Source organism: Lycium ferocissimum, chromosome 10 (genome assembly GCF_029784015.1).
Source record: "Lycium ferocissimum isolate CSIRO_LF1 chromosome 10, AGI_CSIRO_Lferr_CH_V1, whole genome shotgun sequence".
Classification (NCBI taxonomy): domain Eukaryota; kingdom Viridiplantae; phylum Streptophyta; class Magnoliopsida; order Solanales; family Solanaceae; genus Lycium; species Lycium ferocissimum.
The window spans coordinates 25,718,462-25,734,935 of NC_081351.1; the positions used below are offsets into that span (position 1 = coordinate 25,718,462).

The 16,474-nt window shown below is 34.0% G+C and overlaps 2 protein-coding genes across 2 annotated transcripts; both read left to right on the top strand.

Annotated features, from left to right (window-relative positions):
- Window positions 1–7,703: 7,703 nt before the first annotated feature.
- On the top strand, window positions 7,704–11,019 carry LOC132032976 (thymidine kinase-like). The gene is made up of 4 exons (XM_059422798.1): window positions 7,704–7,924; window positions 9,148–9,292; window positions 10,345–10,466; window positions 10,585–11,019. The coding sequence occupies exons 1-4, from the start codon at window positions 7,746–7,748 to the stop codon at window positions 10,856–10,858; spliced, it is 720 nt and encodes a 239-aa protein (XP_059278781.1). The 5' UTR covers window positions 7,704–7,745; the 3' UTR covers window positions 10,859–11,019.
- Window positions 11,020–12,514: 1,495 nt separating this feature from the next.
- LOC132032978 (MDIS1-interacting receptor like kinase 2-like) lies at window positions 12,515–15,817 on the top strand. The gene is made up of 2 exons (XM_059422799.1): window positions 12,515–15,191; window positions 15,312–15,817. The coding sequence occupies exons 1-2, from the start codon at window positions 12,734–12,736 to the stop codon at window positions 15,629–15,631; spliced, it is 2,778 nt and encodes a 925-aa protein (XP_059278782.1). The 5' UTR covers window positions 12,515–12,733; the 3' UTR covers window positions 15,632–15,817.
- Window positions 15,818–16,474: the final 657 nt, after the last annotated feature.

A 16,474-nucleotide genomic window follows, 5' to 3' on the forward strand; every position in this document is an offset into this window, starting at 1 on the left:
TTTAACCAACAACCAAATATGAGATAAATCAATCCAAAATTTTAAACAGAAATAACCCACCTAATCCCTCCAACCAAACACGCCTTAAGGCGGTCTAATTCTTAAAAAGGAAAGAAAAAAAAAAACACAAAGCCATATATTGCTTGGAAAGATGAATATTTTAAATTTTCCCTCCAAACCTTAAAAAAACAAAAATTCATGCCTTCAACGCCATGTTTAGAAAATGTAGAGAACTTTTCTTAGTACTTTTTATTCGTACAATACACGCTTAGTATTAGTATGAGATAAGTTGACGGAGTAACATGGTAGTTAGGACAGAGGCAAATTCAAGATTTAAACTCTATGAGTTCCGTCAAATTAAACAACTTTTGCGTGTATTTGCGATAAGAAATTCATTAAATATACCTCCGAACTTTGCGAGAAGGATCAAATATACACATATGTTACTTTTATTTTAATAAAACATAAAAAAAAAAAATGATTTTTCCACTTCCCTCAGTCAAAAAGGGTATAGCTGAGTCATTTGTGTAACGACAAGGGTATAAATGACCCACTTTTTTAAAGAGCATATTTGCTCTAAATCGTATAGTTAAGGGGTATATTTAACCTCCCGACCTTTAAACCGAAATAACCCACCTAATCCCTCCAACCAAACACCCTTAAGGCGTAACTGTCTAATTCTGGAAAAGAAAAGAAAATAAAACACAACGCCTTAAATTTTTCCCTCCAAACTTAAAACCAAAAATTTACTAATCTTTCCTCCAAAATTCAAAATCAAACCCCTTTTATAAGGCTTTTAAGGCTTGAGATCCCTTCTTCATCTTCCCCTCTCACAACTATTACAAGCATAGCTTAAAAGTATTACTCCATCCGTCTCAATTTATGTGATATAGATTGACTGGGCACGAAGTTTAAGGAATAAAGAAAGGATTTTGAATCTTGTGGTCTAAAATAAGCCAAAGATATTTGTGTAATTATAGATCATCTCGTTAAGTGTGAAAGGTGAAGTTTAAAGTTAAATTGTTATCAAGCAAGGAAATGTATAATTCTTTTTGGGATAGACTAAAAAAGAAAGTGTATCATATAAATTGGAACAGAGGTGGGTATAATTTTCGCTTTGTCTTTTTCTACTTTATCCTTAAAAAATAGACCTAACCCCAAATATAAGGAATAATTTTGGTTAAAAAGTCCAAATTCTTTAACCTTTTTATGAATAGTTTTAGGGGTGTCAAATATGGCCCAAAAGATGATGACCCGTCCAACGCGCCCAAAATTTTATGTGTTGGGCTCAAGATAATTTCATATTGGGCTGATTTTAGCACAACCCAACATAGCTCATTTTAAAGTGATCTCCAACTTAGCCCAATACTAGCCCGTTTTTAAAATTTACTTAAATTTGGGTTTATTGCTAGAGATTTACTTTTTTTTTTTTTTTTTTAATGTATACACTTTTCTTGTATCAGGAATCTTAAAAGTTTGTGGTGTGTTTGATATGAAGGGAAATATTTTTCACGAAAAATGTTTTCTCAAAAATATTTTCCACGAAAAAATCCGCGAAAAATATTTTCGCAAAAAATATATTTCTAAAAAATATTTTCCATAAAAAATTGTTTTTATAGAAAATAGACTCTTCAAAAAAACTGGGTCAAGTTGGGTGGGTCATGACCCAGCCCATTTTTTGCCCATTTCAGCCTAAGTAGCTTTTGAGCCAATTTTAGCCCAATCCATTTATTAACTCAACCCATTTTCAAAATTTTATTCAACCCGCCCATTTGACACTTATTGAAAATAGGGCAAAGGTGCAAATCTGCTCCTCAACTTTGCGATTTAGAGCAGATAAACCCATCGTTACAAAAGTGGTGTATATATACCTCTAGCGTTACAAAATGGTGCATATACACCCTTTTCGCTGACGGGAGTTTTAAAAAAAAAATCATTTAGGTTATTTTTTAATTAAAAATAATGCCAGGTGACTTTAAAAAAAGTCTACCTATTTTGTTTTTTAGTAGACATATTTTTCTAAAGCCATGATAATTTTTTTTCTTGTGTATCGGGTATGGTTCATTTAAAAAATATCTCTGTGACTTTAAGAAAAATAATTCTACCCATTTTTTTAAACGAACCAAACCCGACCCATCAGAAAAAAAATTACTCTGTGGCTTTAGAAAGGTATGTCTACTAAAAACAAATGGGTAGACTTTTTTTTTTAAAGTCACGTGACATTTTTTTTAATTAAAAAATAACCTAAATGATTTTTTTTTTTAAAAACCCCGTCAGCAAAAATGGTATATTTGAACCATTTTATAACGGCAGGGTATTAGGTATATTTGCACTATTTTGTAATGGCAGGAGTATATATACACCTTTTTTGTAACGAGTGGTATATTTGCTCTAAATCGCAAAGTTGAGGGGTATATTTGCACCTTTTCCCTTGAAAATAACTAAGAGCCCATTTGGATTGGCTTATAAATTGCTTATCGTTTTTATTTTTTTAATGTTTAGTGCTAAATTAAAGTCATTTTATGCTTAAAATAAGCCCAAAAAAATAATTGAGCTCGTTTGGCTTAGCATTTATCTAAAGCACTTTATGTTCGAAAACAACTTATGTTCGTTTTTTTTTGCCCCATCAAAATTGCCTAGCAGCGATCTTTTCATTCCAAATTCAAAGAAAAACACCTCTATCAAGATTAGGGGCAAGACGGAAATTTAGTTCCTATTACGTAGTAGTACTTTCCAAGATCCTATTGTGGTGACTTTATAATTTTACCGAATCAAACCAAATTTTCATAAATCACATTAAAGTTGACACTCAGGCTGTATTTGTTTTTATTAAGATTAAGATGTCTGAATTTAAATGCACGTCTGAATGATTAAAATGTTATCTCTAAATCTGAACACTGAATGATTAAAACTGTTTGTTTTTAACCGTTTGAATATATACTCCCTTTGTCTCAATTTATGTCATATAGTTTAGATTTCGAGAGTCAAATAAGAAAATCTTTGACTGCACTTTATTCGCAAGCCATTTAAATATTTTAAATCGTTAATTATCGAAATTTATAATACTATTTATGTATATTCTAAATGTGTAAATTAATTTTCAAAAAACTTATTGCACGTTCAAATTCTTGATCAAAATAAAAAAGTTTTATTCTCGAAATCCGAATTGTATCGGATAAATTAGGACAAAGTGAGTATAATTTTTCTTATATCAAAATTAGTAATTATATTAACATAATAAGGAGAAACAGAATCCTTGAATTTCGAAATTGGTCACTATGCACAAAGAAACAAAACGTTTGCAGAGATGATTTTACACTTGTTTTCAATGAAATCATCAAATAAACTTTCAACCGTAGCCGACACTGTAATTTCAACCAGTGAATTTGGAAAAGCTCCAGTTGCAAAGAAGAAAAAGCAGATAATAGATTCAAGTTTTCACACATTTTTTCCTAATCCCAAAATCCACTCTACCACATATTACTGTTGCCGGAATCACCATCTGCATCTCCACCTTCTTATTTGACAGATCCAGTGAATTTACAACGGACACAATATTATTGTTATTATATTTGTGAAGTTCATATAAGCTACGATGAGTCGACAACGAACGAAAAAGGTGAGATGAAGATGGAGGTTGAGGAGTCCATAGCCATGTGATAATGTCCAACAACTTTCTATAGGGTTACAGATGGGAAGAAAACCATTGAAAATTAATTTAAAGAAATAAAAGAGCAAGAATGAAACGTCTGAATGATTTTCAGACTCGGGTACCAGATCAGACGGAATCAAACCTCTTAAGACCCAATAAGTTGCAGAACTAAAAATAAAACAAATGCATTTAATGGACTAAAGTCTGAATGATTCATTCAGACCTCCATTAAGGGTGTGTTCGGTATGGAGGAAAAATGTTTTCCAATTTTCTCATATTTATTTGGTCAAAAATTTTGAAAAACATTTTCAACCCCCACTCACCCCACCTCCACGCACCACCCCCCTCCCCCCCCGCGGCCAAAAATAATTTTTTTTTGGAAAAAAAGTTTTGACATTTTTTTTTGGTTTTTTGCATCACCCCACGCAAAACCTCGTACCCTACCCCCCCCCCCCCCCCCGCAAAAAAATTATTTTTTTTAAAAAAAAGTTGACTTTTTTTTGCACCCCACCCCACCCGCACCCTACCCCCTCGCCACTCCCGCACCCCTACCCCCTATCCCCCACCCCGTGCAAAAAAATTATTTTTTTGAAACAAAAAAGTTTTGACTTTTTTTTTGCACCCCACCCCACCCCCGCACCCCTACCCCCAGCAAAAAAATTATTTTTTTTGAAAAAAAAAAAAAAAAAGTTGACTTTTTTCCACCCCCACCCTACCCCTCCCCCACGCCCGCAAAAGCCCCGTCACCCCCCCTCCCCGCAAAAAAAAATTTAATATTTTTGAAAAAAAAGTTTTGACAGTTTTTTTGGTTTTTTGCACCCCCCCACCCCACCCCTCACCCACCCCAAAAAATATTTTTTTTTAAAATTTTTTTTTGAAATTTATTTTGGTTTTTTGCACCCCCCCCCCCCCCTCCCCCCCAAAAAAAAATTGAAAAAAAGTTGACAATTATAAAAATTGAATGTTTGCGTGGTTAAAAATTAAAACTTTTGGAAGGGGTGATGGGGTTTTTGGGGGGGGTGGGGGGTGTAGAAAAGAAAGACAATAAAAAAACTTCAAAAAAAAATGTGGGGTTGAGACTTTTTGACGTGGTACGGGTTCCACGCAAGGGGGGGTGATGGGGATGTGGTTGTGTAGAAAATTTAGGAAAAAAAATTAAAAACTTCAAAAAAAAAATGTTGTGAGAAGGGGTGGGTGGGTGGGGTAGGGTAGGGGGGGGTGGAAATGGGTTAAGGGAGTGGTTGGGCGGGGTGCAAAAAATAAAAAAAGGAGGAGGGGGTGGGGACGTATGATGGGTGAGGGAGTTTTGGGGTGTGGGGCGGGGTGGGGTACGGGGTTGGGTTGGAGTTGGTTTGGGGTGGGGTTCAAAAAAAAAAAGATTTTTTTTTTAGGTGGGGAGGTGGGGTTGGGGGTATGGGGTTGGATTGGTGTTGGTGAGGCTTGGATGAGTATTTCCCGGAAAATGTTTTCTATCAACCAACGAACATGAGAAAATAAGTAAGAAATGCACTTATTTTCCACTACCCAAACGAATATGAGAAAATAAGTAGAAATTCACTTATTTTCTGGTGAAAAACATTTTCCTCCATACCGAACACACCCTAAGTGCAAACAAATGAGGCCTCAATACGGAAAATGTCTTCTTAAGGTGTGAATTAGATTAATCAATCCGGACGAAACACGTTCAATAACAAAGCGACCATAGAAAATTTTATTATCTATCTATCTATATTATTATAGAAGTATGAATATAAATGTTGGTTGACCAAAATATTCTTTAAATATTAAATGACTTATGTACCCTTTTAATCTAATTCTATCATATTTCTATTGGTTATTTTGGTAATAAAAAATATCATAGTTAAAGATTGAGTTTAAAACAAATACTACTTCTGAGTTTAAAACAAATACTATTCCTGAATTTCTGTTTCAAATCTAATTAATTAGAAAGTCTGTACTATACCTTCAAATAAGAAGATATCCAATCGGTGGCCTTCTTTGTCTAGGAGTACTTTTGCGATTAAACATTGCTTTGTCTGTGTACATTTTTACTTCTAACATAGAAAGTGATTAGATAATTAATTATTAGAATATATTTTATAGGTAAGTAGTTCTAGATTACCTCATATGCTTGGTGCTAAAAAATATAATAAGAATAGTATACTAAAGTAAAATATTTATTTCAAGATAACGAGTATAGTAAATATTGGATAAAAGTATAACCTCGAAGATTTAATCAATATTTAGGTTTTGATTTCTATTAACTAATAATTAATAGATATTACTAAATTAGAATACATTAATATTTGATAAAACAGTTGTTTCCATTAATATTTATAGATAACAAATGAATTTCTTATTTGTTGTTCTATTCAAGTACTTAGCTTAATATAAAAATAGTACAATTTACAGGCACTTCAGTCATAGATGATAGACGCGTAAATTTCATTAGTAGACATTTAACTTCGAGTTTATCACATAAAAGCCCAAATATATATGATTGTTGACCCAAATATCTTTCAAATATTGAACAACTTTTATGCCTAAAGCTAAATATTCCATTCATGAAGTAATTTAAAGTTGGATATAATTAGATTATTGGACATAAAATTCTTTTTGGATATAATTCTAATTCGTTTTGGACGACGAGACTAACAACATAATTCTAATTCTTCTTGGACAGAAACAAGTGAATATAACAAGAACTCTATGAAATGTCTACTACTTCTATTTATTACAGTAAGAATTTCATCGTTGTTTTCTCATCAATATTACACAAGAAAGTCAAGACTGATTAACGGGTCCTTTTAGAGCTAACTTGCATCTTTTCCTATCATTTTTTTTTAAATAGGACTATCTAACAGCTAAAAAAAATTAAAGAGATAATCATTTTTTATACATGTTGTGGGGTTCTTCCAAATATTCATTGATTGTTGCAGAGTAGGTGACATCTTTTTGCCGTAAAAGCTGAGGTGATTAATCGTATTTTGTTCTGTGTTTTGGATGAAATTACGATTTAATGAAAATCGGAAATATTCGTGCAAAGCACGAAGATAGAGAATAGTTTCTAATAAGTACATGAAAATTAGCATCTAGAAAAACTTTATTTGGCGATTTACGAAAGTTGGACGTAGTATTTGGCGGTTTACTTGCAATTGTGCCAATCACTAAAATATTACAACTTGCCAAGAGACCAAGAAAAGAAAGAGTTGATGAAAGGTTTTCCCAAAAAAAAAAAAAAAAAAAAAAAAGATTACCGAAAATTTATTGGACTTACATATTGTTTTTTGTAACATCTTAAAGAGTGAATTACGATTTAGTTCAAATTAAAATTTCTCCATTACTAAAAAGTCGTTTGGTTCACATACTAGTTATGCATAAATTATAACACATGAACTTTTTGTACAACAATTAATAATAAAAGAATCGCTATATATATGGTAATTAATAAATAAAAATATTGTTATTTATGAAATATTTACTCTAAATAGTTTAGTCCCCCATTGCTGATATAAATATATTCTTTTTCCACATACCTTAATCCATATATTATTCAATACCAATACATAGAGGTGGATCCAGATTTTAAAGTTTATGAGTTTCTATAGTAACCTTAAATTAACGTAAATATTTTGTGAATTTCTTGATACAAATACAGTGTATAAATAAACGTCATTGGATTTCCGTGGACCCATACTTTAAGACCTAGATCCCCCCCCCCCCCCCGCCAATAAACAAATATCGCATTAGTTATATATGACGCCACCAATCAAACACTATATTATTTTATGATTATTTTTAATATAATGACTCATTATTACAATACTATCCACCAAACTACCCTTAGGCGTTAACTGTCTAATTAAAAAAAGGAAAATAAAAATAAAAATACACAACGCCATATTTTGGTTGGAAAGTTGAATATCTTAACTTTTTCCCTCCAAACCTAAAAACCAAAAAACTTAAATCTCTTTCCTCCAAAATTCAAAATTTAAAATCAAACCCCTTTTATAAATCCCTTGTTCATCTTTCCATCTCACAATTATTACAAGCATAGCTCCAAAAAAAAAAAAAAAAAATTATAATCTTGACCATGTCTTTTTCTACTTCATCCTTCAAGAACCCAGTTTGTGTACCAAATGGAACAGATCAAAGAGGCCATATCAATAATAATCTCCCTTGTGGAGAAATCCATGTAATATTTGGGCCTATGTTTGCTGGTAAAACTACTGCTTTACTTCGTCGTGTCAATTCTGAATCCAAAATGGGCAGGTACCAATTATTTGTTTTTTTTTTAATTGAAGTATATGGTCAGTGAGAATTCATATAGTCGGCCCCAACTAGTTATGTTGTTGTTTGTTGAATTTCTTGGCTTGATTGGCATAAGTGGTACTTCATGTGAACTAATTACCATCTGAGTCTATGTGATATACAGAGCTACAAAACATATATTATTAGCAATCAAGACATTTTAAAAATATATGTAATAATTCAACTCACTTCTAGCCATCGATTTAAGATCAAGGAGTTTATTATCCCATTCATTATGTGAACGGGGTATTATTTCCCAAAACCAAAATGTTAAGGGGGCAAAGTGAAGTTTTTTAATGACAAATTTGGCTGAGAGATTTTATAAGAGATATGCTCCTAAATTGAGTGACTTTATTGATAAAAAACAAAGTTTCGTGGAAACACTTGTTTCTTTCATACAGTGGCGGAACAAGGATTTATACTAAAGAGTGTCAAAATATAAAAAGTAAATATATGGAGAAATTAAGGGGGTGGGTTAGTATATATACATAAAAAAAGTTCATTTTACGTATTTACACAGTGTAATTTTTTTGCGAAGGGGTGTCGGTTGACACCCCTTGGATGCATGTGGCTCCGCCACTACTTCCATATTTTGGACCTTAGATCTGTGGAAGAATTGAACTCCTAGATCAAAACACTATGTATGGAAGGTATGAACTGCTTAAACAGGAATTTTTTAACAACAAACAACTAGTTTAGATAATCACAACCAAGAGTATTGAGTTCTCTTATGGACAGGTCTTGAAAGGAGAAGGAAGGCTAGAATGCCAACATGTGTCTATTATAATGAATTTACTTGATAGTCCCCATTTTGGGAATGTCCAATGCCAAAGTCACTAAATTGAAGTGAAGAGTAAAATATAAGCTAAATTTGTACATACAAAACTTAACCTTAGTACTAAATTGGAGTATTTGTTTCTTTATCTTGTGGAGTTTAAAACAAGTTAAATGGGAATGCTAACATTTTAACTAGATTCTAAATATATAAATTTGTCAATCTTTTATGAGATAGATGGTTCTTTTTGGTTGATAGTTGGGTGATGGTTATAATATTGTTGTATATGCTGCAAATTTTGAACTTTGATCTATTAAATTGAATTAGTTCCTATGCTGCCAATTCGGGTGATTAATTTCCATATCGTCTTTTTTGTGCTGTAAATTGTATTCTTTAACTGTGTGAGTAGGAATGTGGTGATGATCAAGTCAAACAAAGATACAAGGTATGCGGTAGATGCAGTGGTAACACACGATGGGACAAAATTCCCATGTTGGTCATTGCCAGATTTATCATCTTTCAAACAGAGATTTGGTCCAGATGCCTATGAAAAGGTGCAGTCCTTTTCTTCCTTCCCTCTCTCCTTGTGCTATTCTTGGACTAAACTGATGTGAATTTAGATCTAGGGTGTGTTTAGCATCAAGGAAAATATTTTTCGTGGAAAATAAGTGATTGTCTTACGTAGTTTCTGATGTTTGATAATTAAGCAAAAAGATATTGTTCCAAGAGGGTTTATATGTAATCTAGGAAAACACTGGGGGTGGGGGTGGCGAGAGGTTGGAGTTGGGAGTTGGGGAGGAATGAGCTTGGAATGCCACTTATGAAACTTGTTTTCCCTACTCCCACTTGGGAGGTTATTTTTCTCCATTAAAGAACTTGTTTTCGTAGAGAAATGTTTTCCAAACATGAGAAATCTTGAAAATGTGTTTGTTCCTTCATACCAAACGCACCCTTAGTACCTATTCTTGATATTCTAGGCTTGTGGTCTTAGAAGAGTAGTGTGTAATTAAAGTCTTGAAAATGGTTTTGCTTTGTGTATGGGTGGTCCCATTTTTCTGTGGTTGCCCAATCTTGAAACCATGTTGATCAAATTGGAAATCCATGATGTTAAAAAGAAAGGTTGACTTTCTTGCATTAAGTTGAAATTCTTGGAGTACTATGAGAATTGGGGTTCTCTTCCCTTCACCTTTTTATTGGAAGGGAAGGAGCTAAAGGTTTTTATCAGATATGGCAAAACTTTTATTGGAATTTTGATTTTTCTTTTAGCCTAGTGGTGAGGATCCTCCACCTCCAACCATAAATTCGTGGATTCGAGTCACCAAGGAAATAAAGTGGAAAGAATCATTGTTCGGCTCTGTGTTAGGTTGTGACTTCATAGCCAAAAAAATCCAATGGGAAGGGGAAGAGTTGAACATATAGAGAAGGTGAATAGGTTGGATCAGAGCTATTGATGTTTTGAAAGAACAATCTTGTCTAGTAGTGAAGAAGATGCTAAATGTAAACTTTGACATATTAATCTAGATGTGATTCTTTCTCGTCATTGTTTTGCAGTTTATTTTTCTGGTTTGCTTTGCTTTTATTGCTCAACGCGTCTATTTGTTAGCAGGTGGATGTGATTGGCATTGATGAAGCTCAGTTTTTCGATGACCTTTATGATTTCTGCTGCAATGCTGCTGATATTGATGGGAAAACTGTAGTTGTTGCTGGCCTAGATGGTGACTACTTAAGGTATTTATTGACTTTTGAACCCTAGTTTTTCCTTAATCTTTGGACAATAAGGTCTGTACATGAGAATTATTGAGTACATATTGTATTCTGATGAGAATTCATGCTTTGCTTATTACAGGAGGAAATTTGGCTCAGTACTTGATATCATTCCAATTGCAGATACTGTTACAAAGTTGACAGCAAGATGTGAATTATGTGGCAAACGAGCGTTTTTCACCTTGAGAAAAACAGATGAGATGCAGAAGGAGCTTATAGGTGGTGCTAATATGTATATGCCCGTCTGTCGACAACACTATGTCAGTGGAAAATCAATTGTGGGAGCTGTGAAAAAGGTCCTTGAATCTCATCAAGTGCAGAGTGAACTAGTTCAAGAGAAACCTCTAGTTGCTTAGAAACAGTTCTGGCTTGTGTGTGTATATATAGTTATATATTTTCATGTGTGCTGTTTGTTTCAATCATCTTATGTTTGGAATATTGGTTTCTGGATCATGTAGCTAAACTCAGTAAAAGTATCACATATTACATTATCAATGTTAACAAGTGTTTACATTTAGTGTCTGCTAAAGGACTTTACATAATTCTATACTAAATCAGCATATATGCTGTTCTCATGATCAGCATCATATGCTACATATGAGCCTGCAGTAGACAAGCTCCTCCATCAAAAAAAATGTTTCCTATATGAATCAATTGATTAAGTTTCACACTACAAGTTTCAAAACTGTTTTTTTTCCTTTAAATTGTGTCTAGATGAATGGTGCTACATAAATTGGGGCAGATGGAGCAGTTTTTATGGAGAAAAATGAGAGTCAAACAAACAACAATACTCATAATTGTCAACTGTATTGATATGGTACAAAACTATGAGCTATGACTAGTGGAGATTCTACTTTTCTTCGGTATATTTTTTGTTATGGCGTAAAGATGTTATTTACTCCATACAAAATAAAACATCTTGCAATGTTTCTTTTAGTCTGTTGCAACTTACAAAGTAATATGAACTTACCTAAACAAGAATCATTTTATATGAAGGCATTACCATTATATGTTTACGTAGTACTCCCTCCTTTCATTTTTACTTGTCCAGTATTCCAAAAATAGATTTTCATTTTCATTTGTCACTTTTAGTATATCAAGAGAAGATAATTTTATTTTTCCTATTTTACCCATAATATTAATTACTAACTTCAAATTATTTTTTAAATCTAATAAAAATATGCACTACTTAATATGGGCACATTGGTAAATTATGCACTTCATTTATTATATTTTAAACAGCGTGAAAAGTCCAAAGTGGACAAGTAAAAGTGAACGGAGGGAGTACTAATTAGGTCAAAAGTTCCAATTGTCATAATACATAAATTATACTCACTCTTTCCCAATTTATGTGCTGTATAAATTGGAAATAGGAAAAGGTAATTTTCTCTGGGGATATTCCTACAGGGTATAAAAGCATTGTAAGCAAAAATCACAAGACATGAGTTCATTGAGTTTATCTTCTTTTCACCTTTGTCATTGTAATTTTATGACTTTTGATATCTGTAATATTGTTGCCATGACAACGAGTGGCTTCATAACTACCATTTAAATACTATCTCTGAAACTTAAACAGAAGTAGACAAGTTTTAGAACGAATACTGAAACACTTTAGAAAATAATTAAAACAGCAGAGGCGGCAGCTTGGAGAACTTTCATGTTGATTCAATGATTCTCTGACCAAGTAAGCACAAGTACTCTTTGTGTGTGTATGTGACTTTTTCTTCTTGGAAAAATGCAATAATTCCACACTACATGGCCCGCAAAGATGATAGCAACCCTTGACTTTAAGCTTGGGCAATTGAACTTTAATGTAATCAATCGCCAAACTCCTTAATTTTCTTTGATCTTTACTTCCATGGAAAATGAGATGCTGACTATTCTACCTGTGTACATTTCACAGGCTGAGACTTAAATGCCATTGACTTGCAAGTCTTGTAATTACTTATTTGCTAATATATAAATATAAAACTATGCACTCCGCACAAGTTCATCAAAAACCAAAATAATCATTTAGCCATGATGATGGCACCCAGAATATTTTCTTTACTTCAGTATTTCACTCTCTTATATCTTTTCTCAGTTACTTTTGCTTCCACTGATGAAGCAACTGCTCTCCTGAAATGGAAATCGACTTTCCAAAACCAGGATAATTCCTTATTGGATTCATGGACACTAAGTTTTGCTAGTGCCAAGAATTCTTCGGGCCTTGGAGAGCGAAGTTCTGATGCATGCGTGTGGACTGGTATGGAGTTATATGCATTGACGGTAGGGTAAACATGTTGAATGTTACAAATGCTAGTATTATTGGTACACTCTATGATTTTCCATTTTCATCTCTCCATTTTCTTGAATATGTTGATCTTAGCATGAATCGGCTTTCTGGTACCATCCCACCTGAGATTGGTAAACTCACTAATCTTGTCTATCTTAACTTGTCGACTAATCAGATTTCAGGCACACTCCCACCACAAATTGGCTCACTAACAAATCTTGAGACCCTCTGCATCTCTGACAATCACCTAAATGGTTCCATTCCTGTAGAAATAGGAAAACTTGTCAATCTTGTTGAAGCTTGTCTTAAAAACAACCAGTTAACAGGTCATATTCCTTCGGAAATAGGTAACTTGATTAGTGCAAAATTGTTCTATGCTTCCTACAATGAATTATCTGGTCCCATTCCTGCTGAAATAGGGAAAATGAAGTCACTTGAACATTTAAGCTTCCACACAAACAATCTTTCTGGTCCAATTCCAAAAAGTATAGGTGAATTAACTAAGCTCAAACGTCTATACCTTTATGCTAACCAACTTTTTGATTCCATTCCCAGAGAATTGGGAAATCTGAAAGATCTTACTTATTTGGGATTATACAAAAATCATCTTAGTGGTTCAATTCCCCGTTCATTTGGCAATTTGAGAAACTTGCAAACTTTGAATCTTCGCGACAACAAACTTTCTGGTTCCATTCCAAAAGAAATTGCATATCTGGATAACTTGGTTAGGCTATCAATGGGTGATAATCAGTTCTCAGGCCATCTGCCAGAGCATATTTTCCAAGGCGGGAAACTTGTGAACTTATCGATGTATAGTAACAAGCTAACGGGGCCAATACCAAGCAGCTTGAGGAAGTGCTTGAGTTTAAAGAGGATTCGCTTTGATAACAATAGTTTCACAGGCAATTTATCTGAAGCTTTTGGTATCCATCCAGAGCTTCATTTCATTGATTTAAGTGACAATGATTTTCATGGTGAACTAGGCAGCAATTGGGGGAAATGCAAGAAATTAACTGACCTGCGGATAGCTAGAAATAACATTAGTGGTAGCATACCTCCAGAGATTGCCAACCTCAAAAGGCTTCAGGGACTTGATCTTTCATCAAATCATTTGGTTGGGCAAATTCCTAAGGAATTCGGAAAATTGACCACTCTAGTTAAATTTTCTGTGTTGAAAAACCACATTTCTGGCAACATACCTAAGGAACTTGGGTCACTGACAAAATTAGAGTCCCTTGATCTATCAGACAATAGATTGAATGGGTCAATCCCTACATTTATTGGAGATTACATGCACCTGTTTTACTTGAACCTGAGCAACAATAAATTTGGCCAAAAAATTCCAATGGAGATAGGGGGAATAACTCATCTTACTGTACTCGATTTGAGCCATAATCTTCTTGATGGAGAAATAACCCCTCAGTTAGCCAATCTGAAGGACTTGGCAAACTTAGATCTTTCCTACAATAGATTCTTTGGCCGCATTCCTGAAGAATTTGAAAGTTTGACTGGTTTGCAGGAAGTCGTCTTGTCGTACAATCAATTAGAAGGTCCAATACCATATAATGAAGCTTTTATGCATGCCTCATTAGAAGGTAATAAAGGTCTTTGTGGCAATGTAACAGGATTCCACCCGTGTGACAGTCCATCTTCTCTGGTGAAGAAGCACTCAATGGCGCAGGGACGTAAACTCATTCTCATCATTGTACTACCTATTATGGGAGCACTAGTACTCGTCTGTGCTTTCATTGGTGTTCGTCTCATGTGTGGTCGAAGAAAAATAGCTAGAGACATTCAAAGACAGGATGCCATTGATGTTGGTGAAGATGATGGTTTGCTTTCGATATCCATGTTACATGGAAGTGCATTATATCGGGATATCTTAAACGCTACAGAGGTGTTTGATGCAACATTTTGCATTGGGCAAGGAGGGTATGGAAGTGTTTACAAGGTATACCTTTCATCACTAGGGAATGTAGCAGTGAAGAGACTTCACTCTTCATTTGAGATTACATATCACAAAAGCTTCACGAATGAGGTAAGGTCATTGACAATGATTAAACATCGGAACATTGTGAAACTCTATGGCTTTTGTTCAAATGCACAACACTCGTTCTTAGTTTATGAGTACGTGGAGAGGGGGAGTTTATATAGTGTTTTGAGCAATGAAGTAGAGTCCAAGAAATTGGATTGGCTTAGAAGGGTGAATATCATCAAAGGTGTTGCTTGTGCTTTATCTTACATGCATCATGATTGCTCACTGCCGATTGTTCATCGAGACGTATCAAGCAGTAATGTTTTGCTTGATGCCGAGTATGAAGCTCGTGTTTCAGACTTTGGAATAGCTAAGCTTCTCAAGCCAGACTCATCCAACTGTACTATGCTTGCAGGAACATTTGGCTATGTTGCACCAGGTAGGATATGATTTTTATCCATTCTTTAACTTCATGAACTATAGCTGCACACTCTACACAATTTTTATCTTATTTACAAGTCTAAAATGTTGTACTTTTTTGGACATTGTATTGTTTCAGAGCTTGCCTATACACTGAAAGTTACAGAAATGTGTGATGTCTATAGCTTTGGAGTATTAGCTTTGGAGGTAATCAAAGGAAAGCATCTTGGAGAATACATCACTCTGCTAGCAAGCTCATCGACCAGAGATGTGCAGCTTAGTGATTTGCTAGATGAACGCCTTCCGTATCCTGAAAATGAAGTAAAAGAGGTTTTGATTTTTATCATCAAGCTAGCAAGTTCTTGTTTGCTTAAAACTCCAAAATCAAGGCCAACAATGTACTTCATCTCTCATATGTTATCAATGGATCCACCTATTTATCAGACAACCCCCATGTAAGGTGACCTATATACTCCCCAAGATGTAAAGGTGTCTTTCCATGAAATAGAATAAGCTTCGATACCAAGTGGTTGTGAAGTAAGTAATTTAAGGTGCTTATCTTGTTTAGTGTTTCATCCTGAAGGATTCCATGCCCTTGTACTAGTGTGTGTACAATATCATATAAGGTTATTTATTTAATTTCCTTGTGCCAATAAGTAACAAAAATGAGTTTCATGTACTTATTTAATTTCATAATATTATGCTAATATGTGTATGCCCGAATCCGTCGTTGGAGCCGCGAAAAAGGTCCTCGAATCTCATCCACTGTAGAGTGAACTAGATCTACAGAAACCAATAGTATATGGTTAGTATATTTTCATGAGTGTTTGTTTGTTTCAATGATCTTATGTTTGGAATATTGGTTTCTGATTCATGTAGCTAAGCTCGGTAACAGTATTATATATTACAATATCAATGTTAAGAAGTGCTTGTGTTTAGTGTCTGCTCAAGGACTATACCGAATTCTATATAAGTTCAGCATTGTATGGATAATATGTTACAAATGAGCCTTAACAAGCTTCTTCTTAAAGAAAAGTTCCCTATTTGAATCAATTAATTGAGTTTTCCACAACAATTTATCTCCTTCAAGTAGTGTTGAATAGCACAGGTTGAACATGAAAACTCAGGTTCAAATCTTAATGGAGATGAAATGTATTATTCGTAGGTGATTTCTTACAATCCATCTAAGCCCTAATGAGTCTCCCGATACTTATCTTTGGTGAAAGGTAGTAGGTATGTGTTGAAATAGTTGAGGTGCGTGCAAGTTGATCTACGCATGAGAAAATTAGACATAATAATAAT

Bases quoted from the DNA above. Each gene is read 5' to 3' on its own strand.
- LOC132032976 (XM_059422798.1), top strand. From the start codon at position 7,746: ATGTCTTTTTCTACTTCATCCTTCAAGAACCCAGTTTGTGTACCAAAT. The intron at 9,293-10,344 runs GTGCAGTCCTTT...ATTTGTTAGCAG, and splicing joins GTCCAGATGCCTATGAAAAG to GTGGATGTGATTGGCATTGA. The intron at 10,467-10,584 runs GTATTTATTGAC...TGCTTATTACAG, and splicing joins CTAGATGGTGACTACTTAAG to GAGGAAATTTGGCTCAGTAC.
- LOC132032978 (XM_059422799.1), top strand. From the start codon at position 12,734: ATGCGTGTGGACTGGTATGGAGTTATATGCATTGACGGTAGGGTAAAC. The intron at 15,192-15,311 runs GTAGGATATGAT...GTATTGTTTCAG, and splicing joins ATTTGGCTATGTTGCACCAG to AGCTTGCCTATACACTGAAA.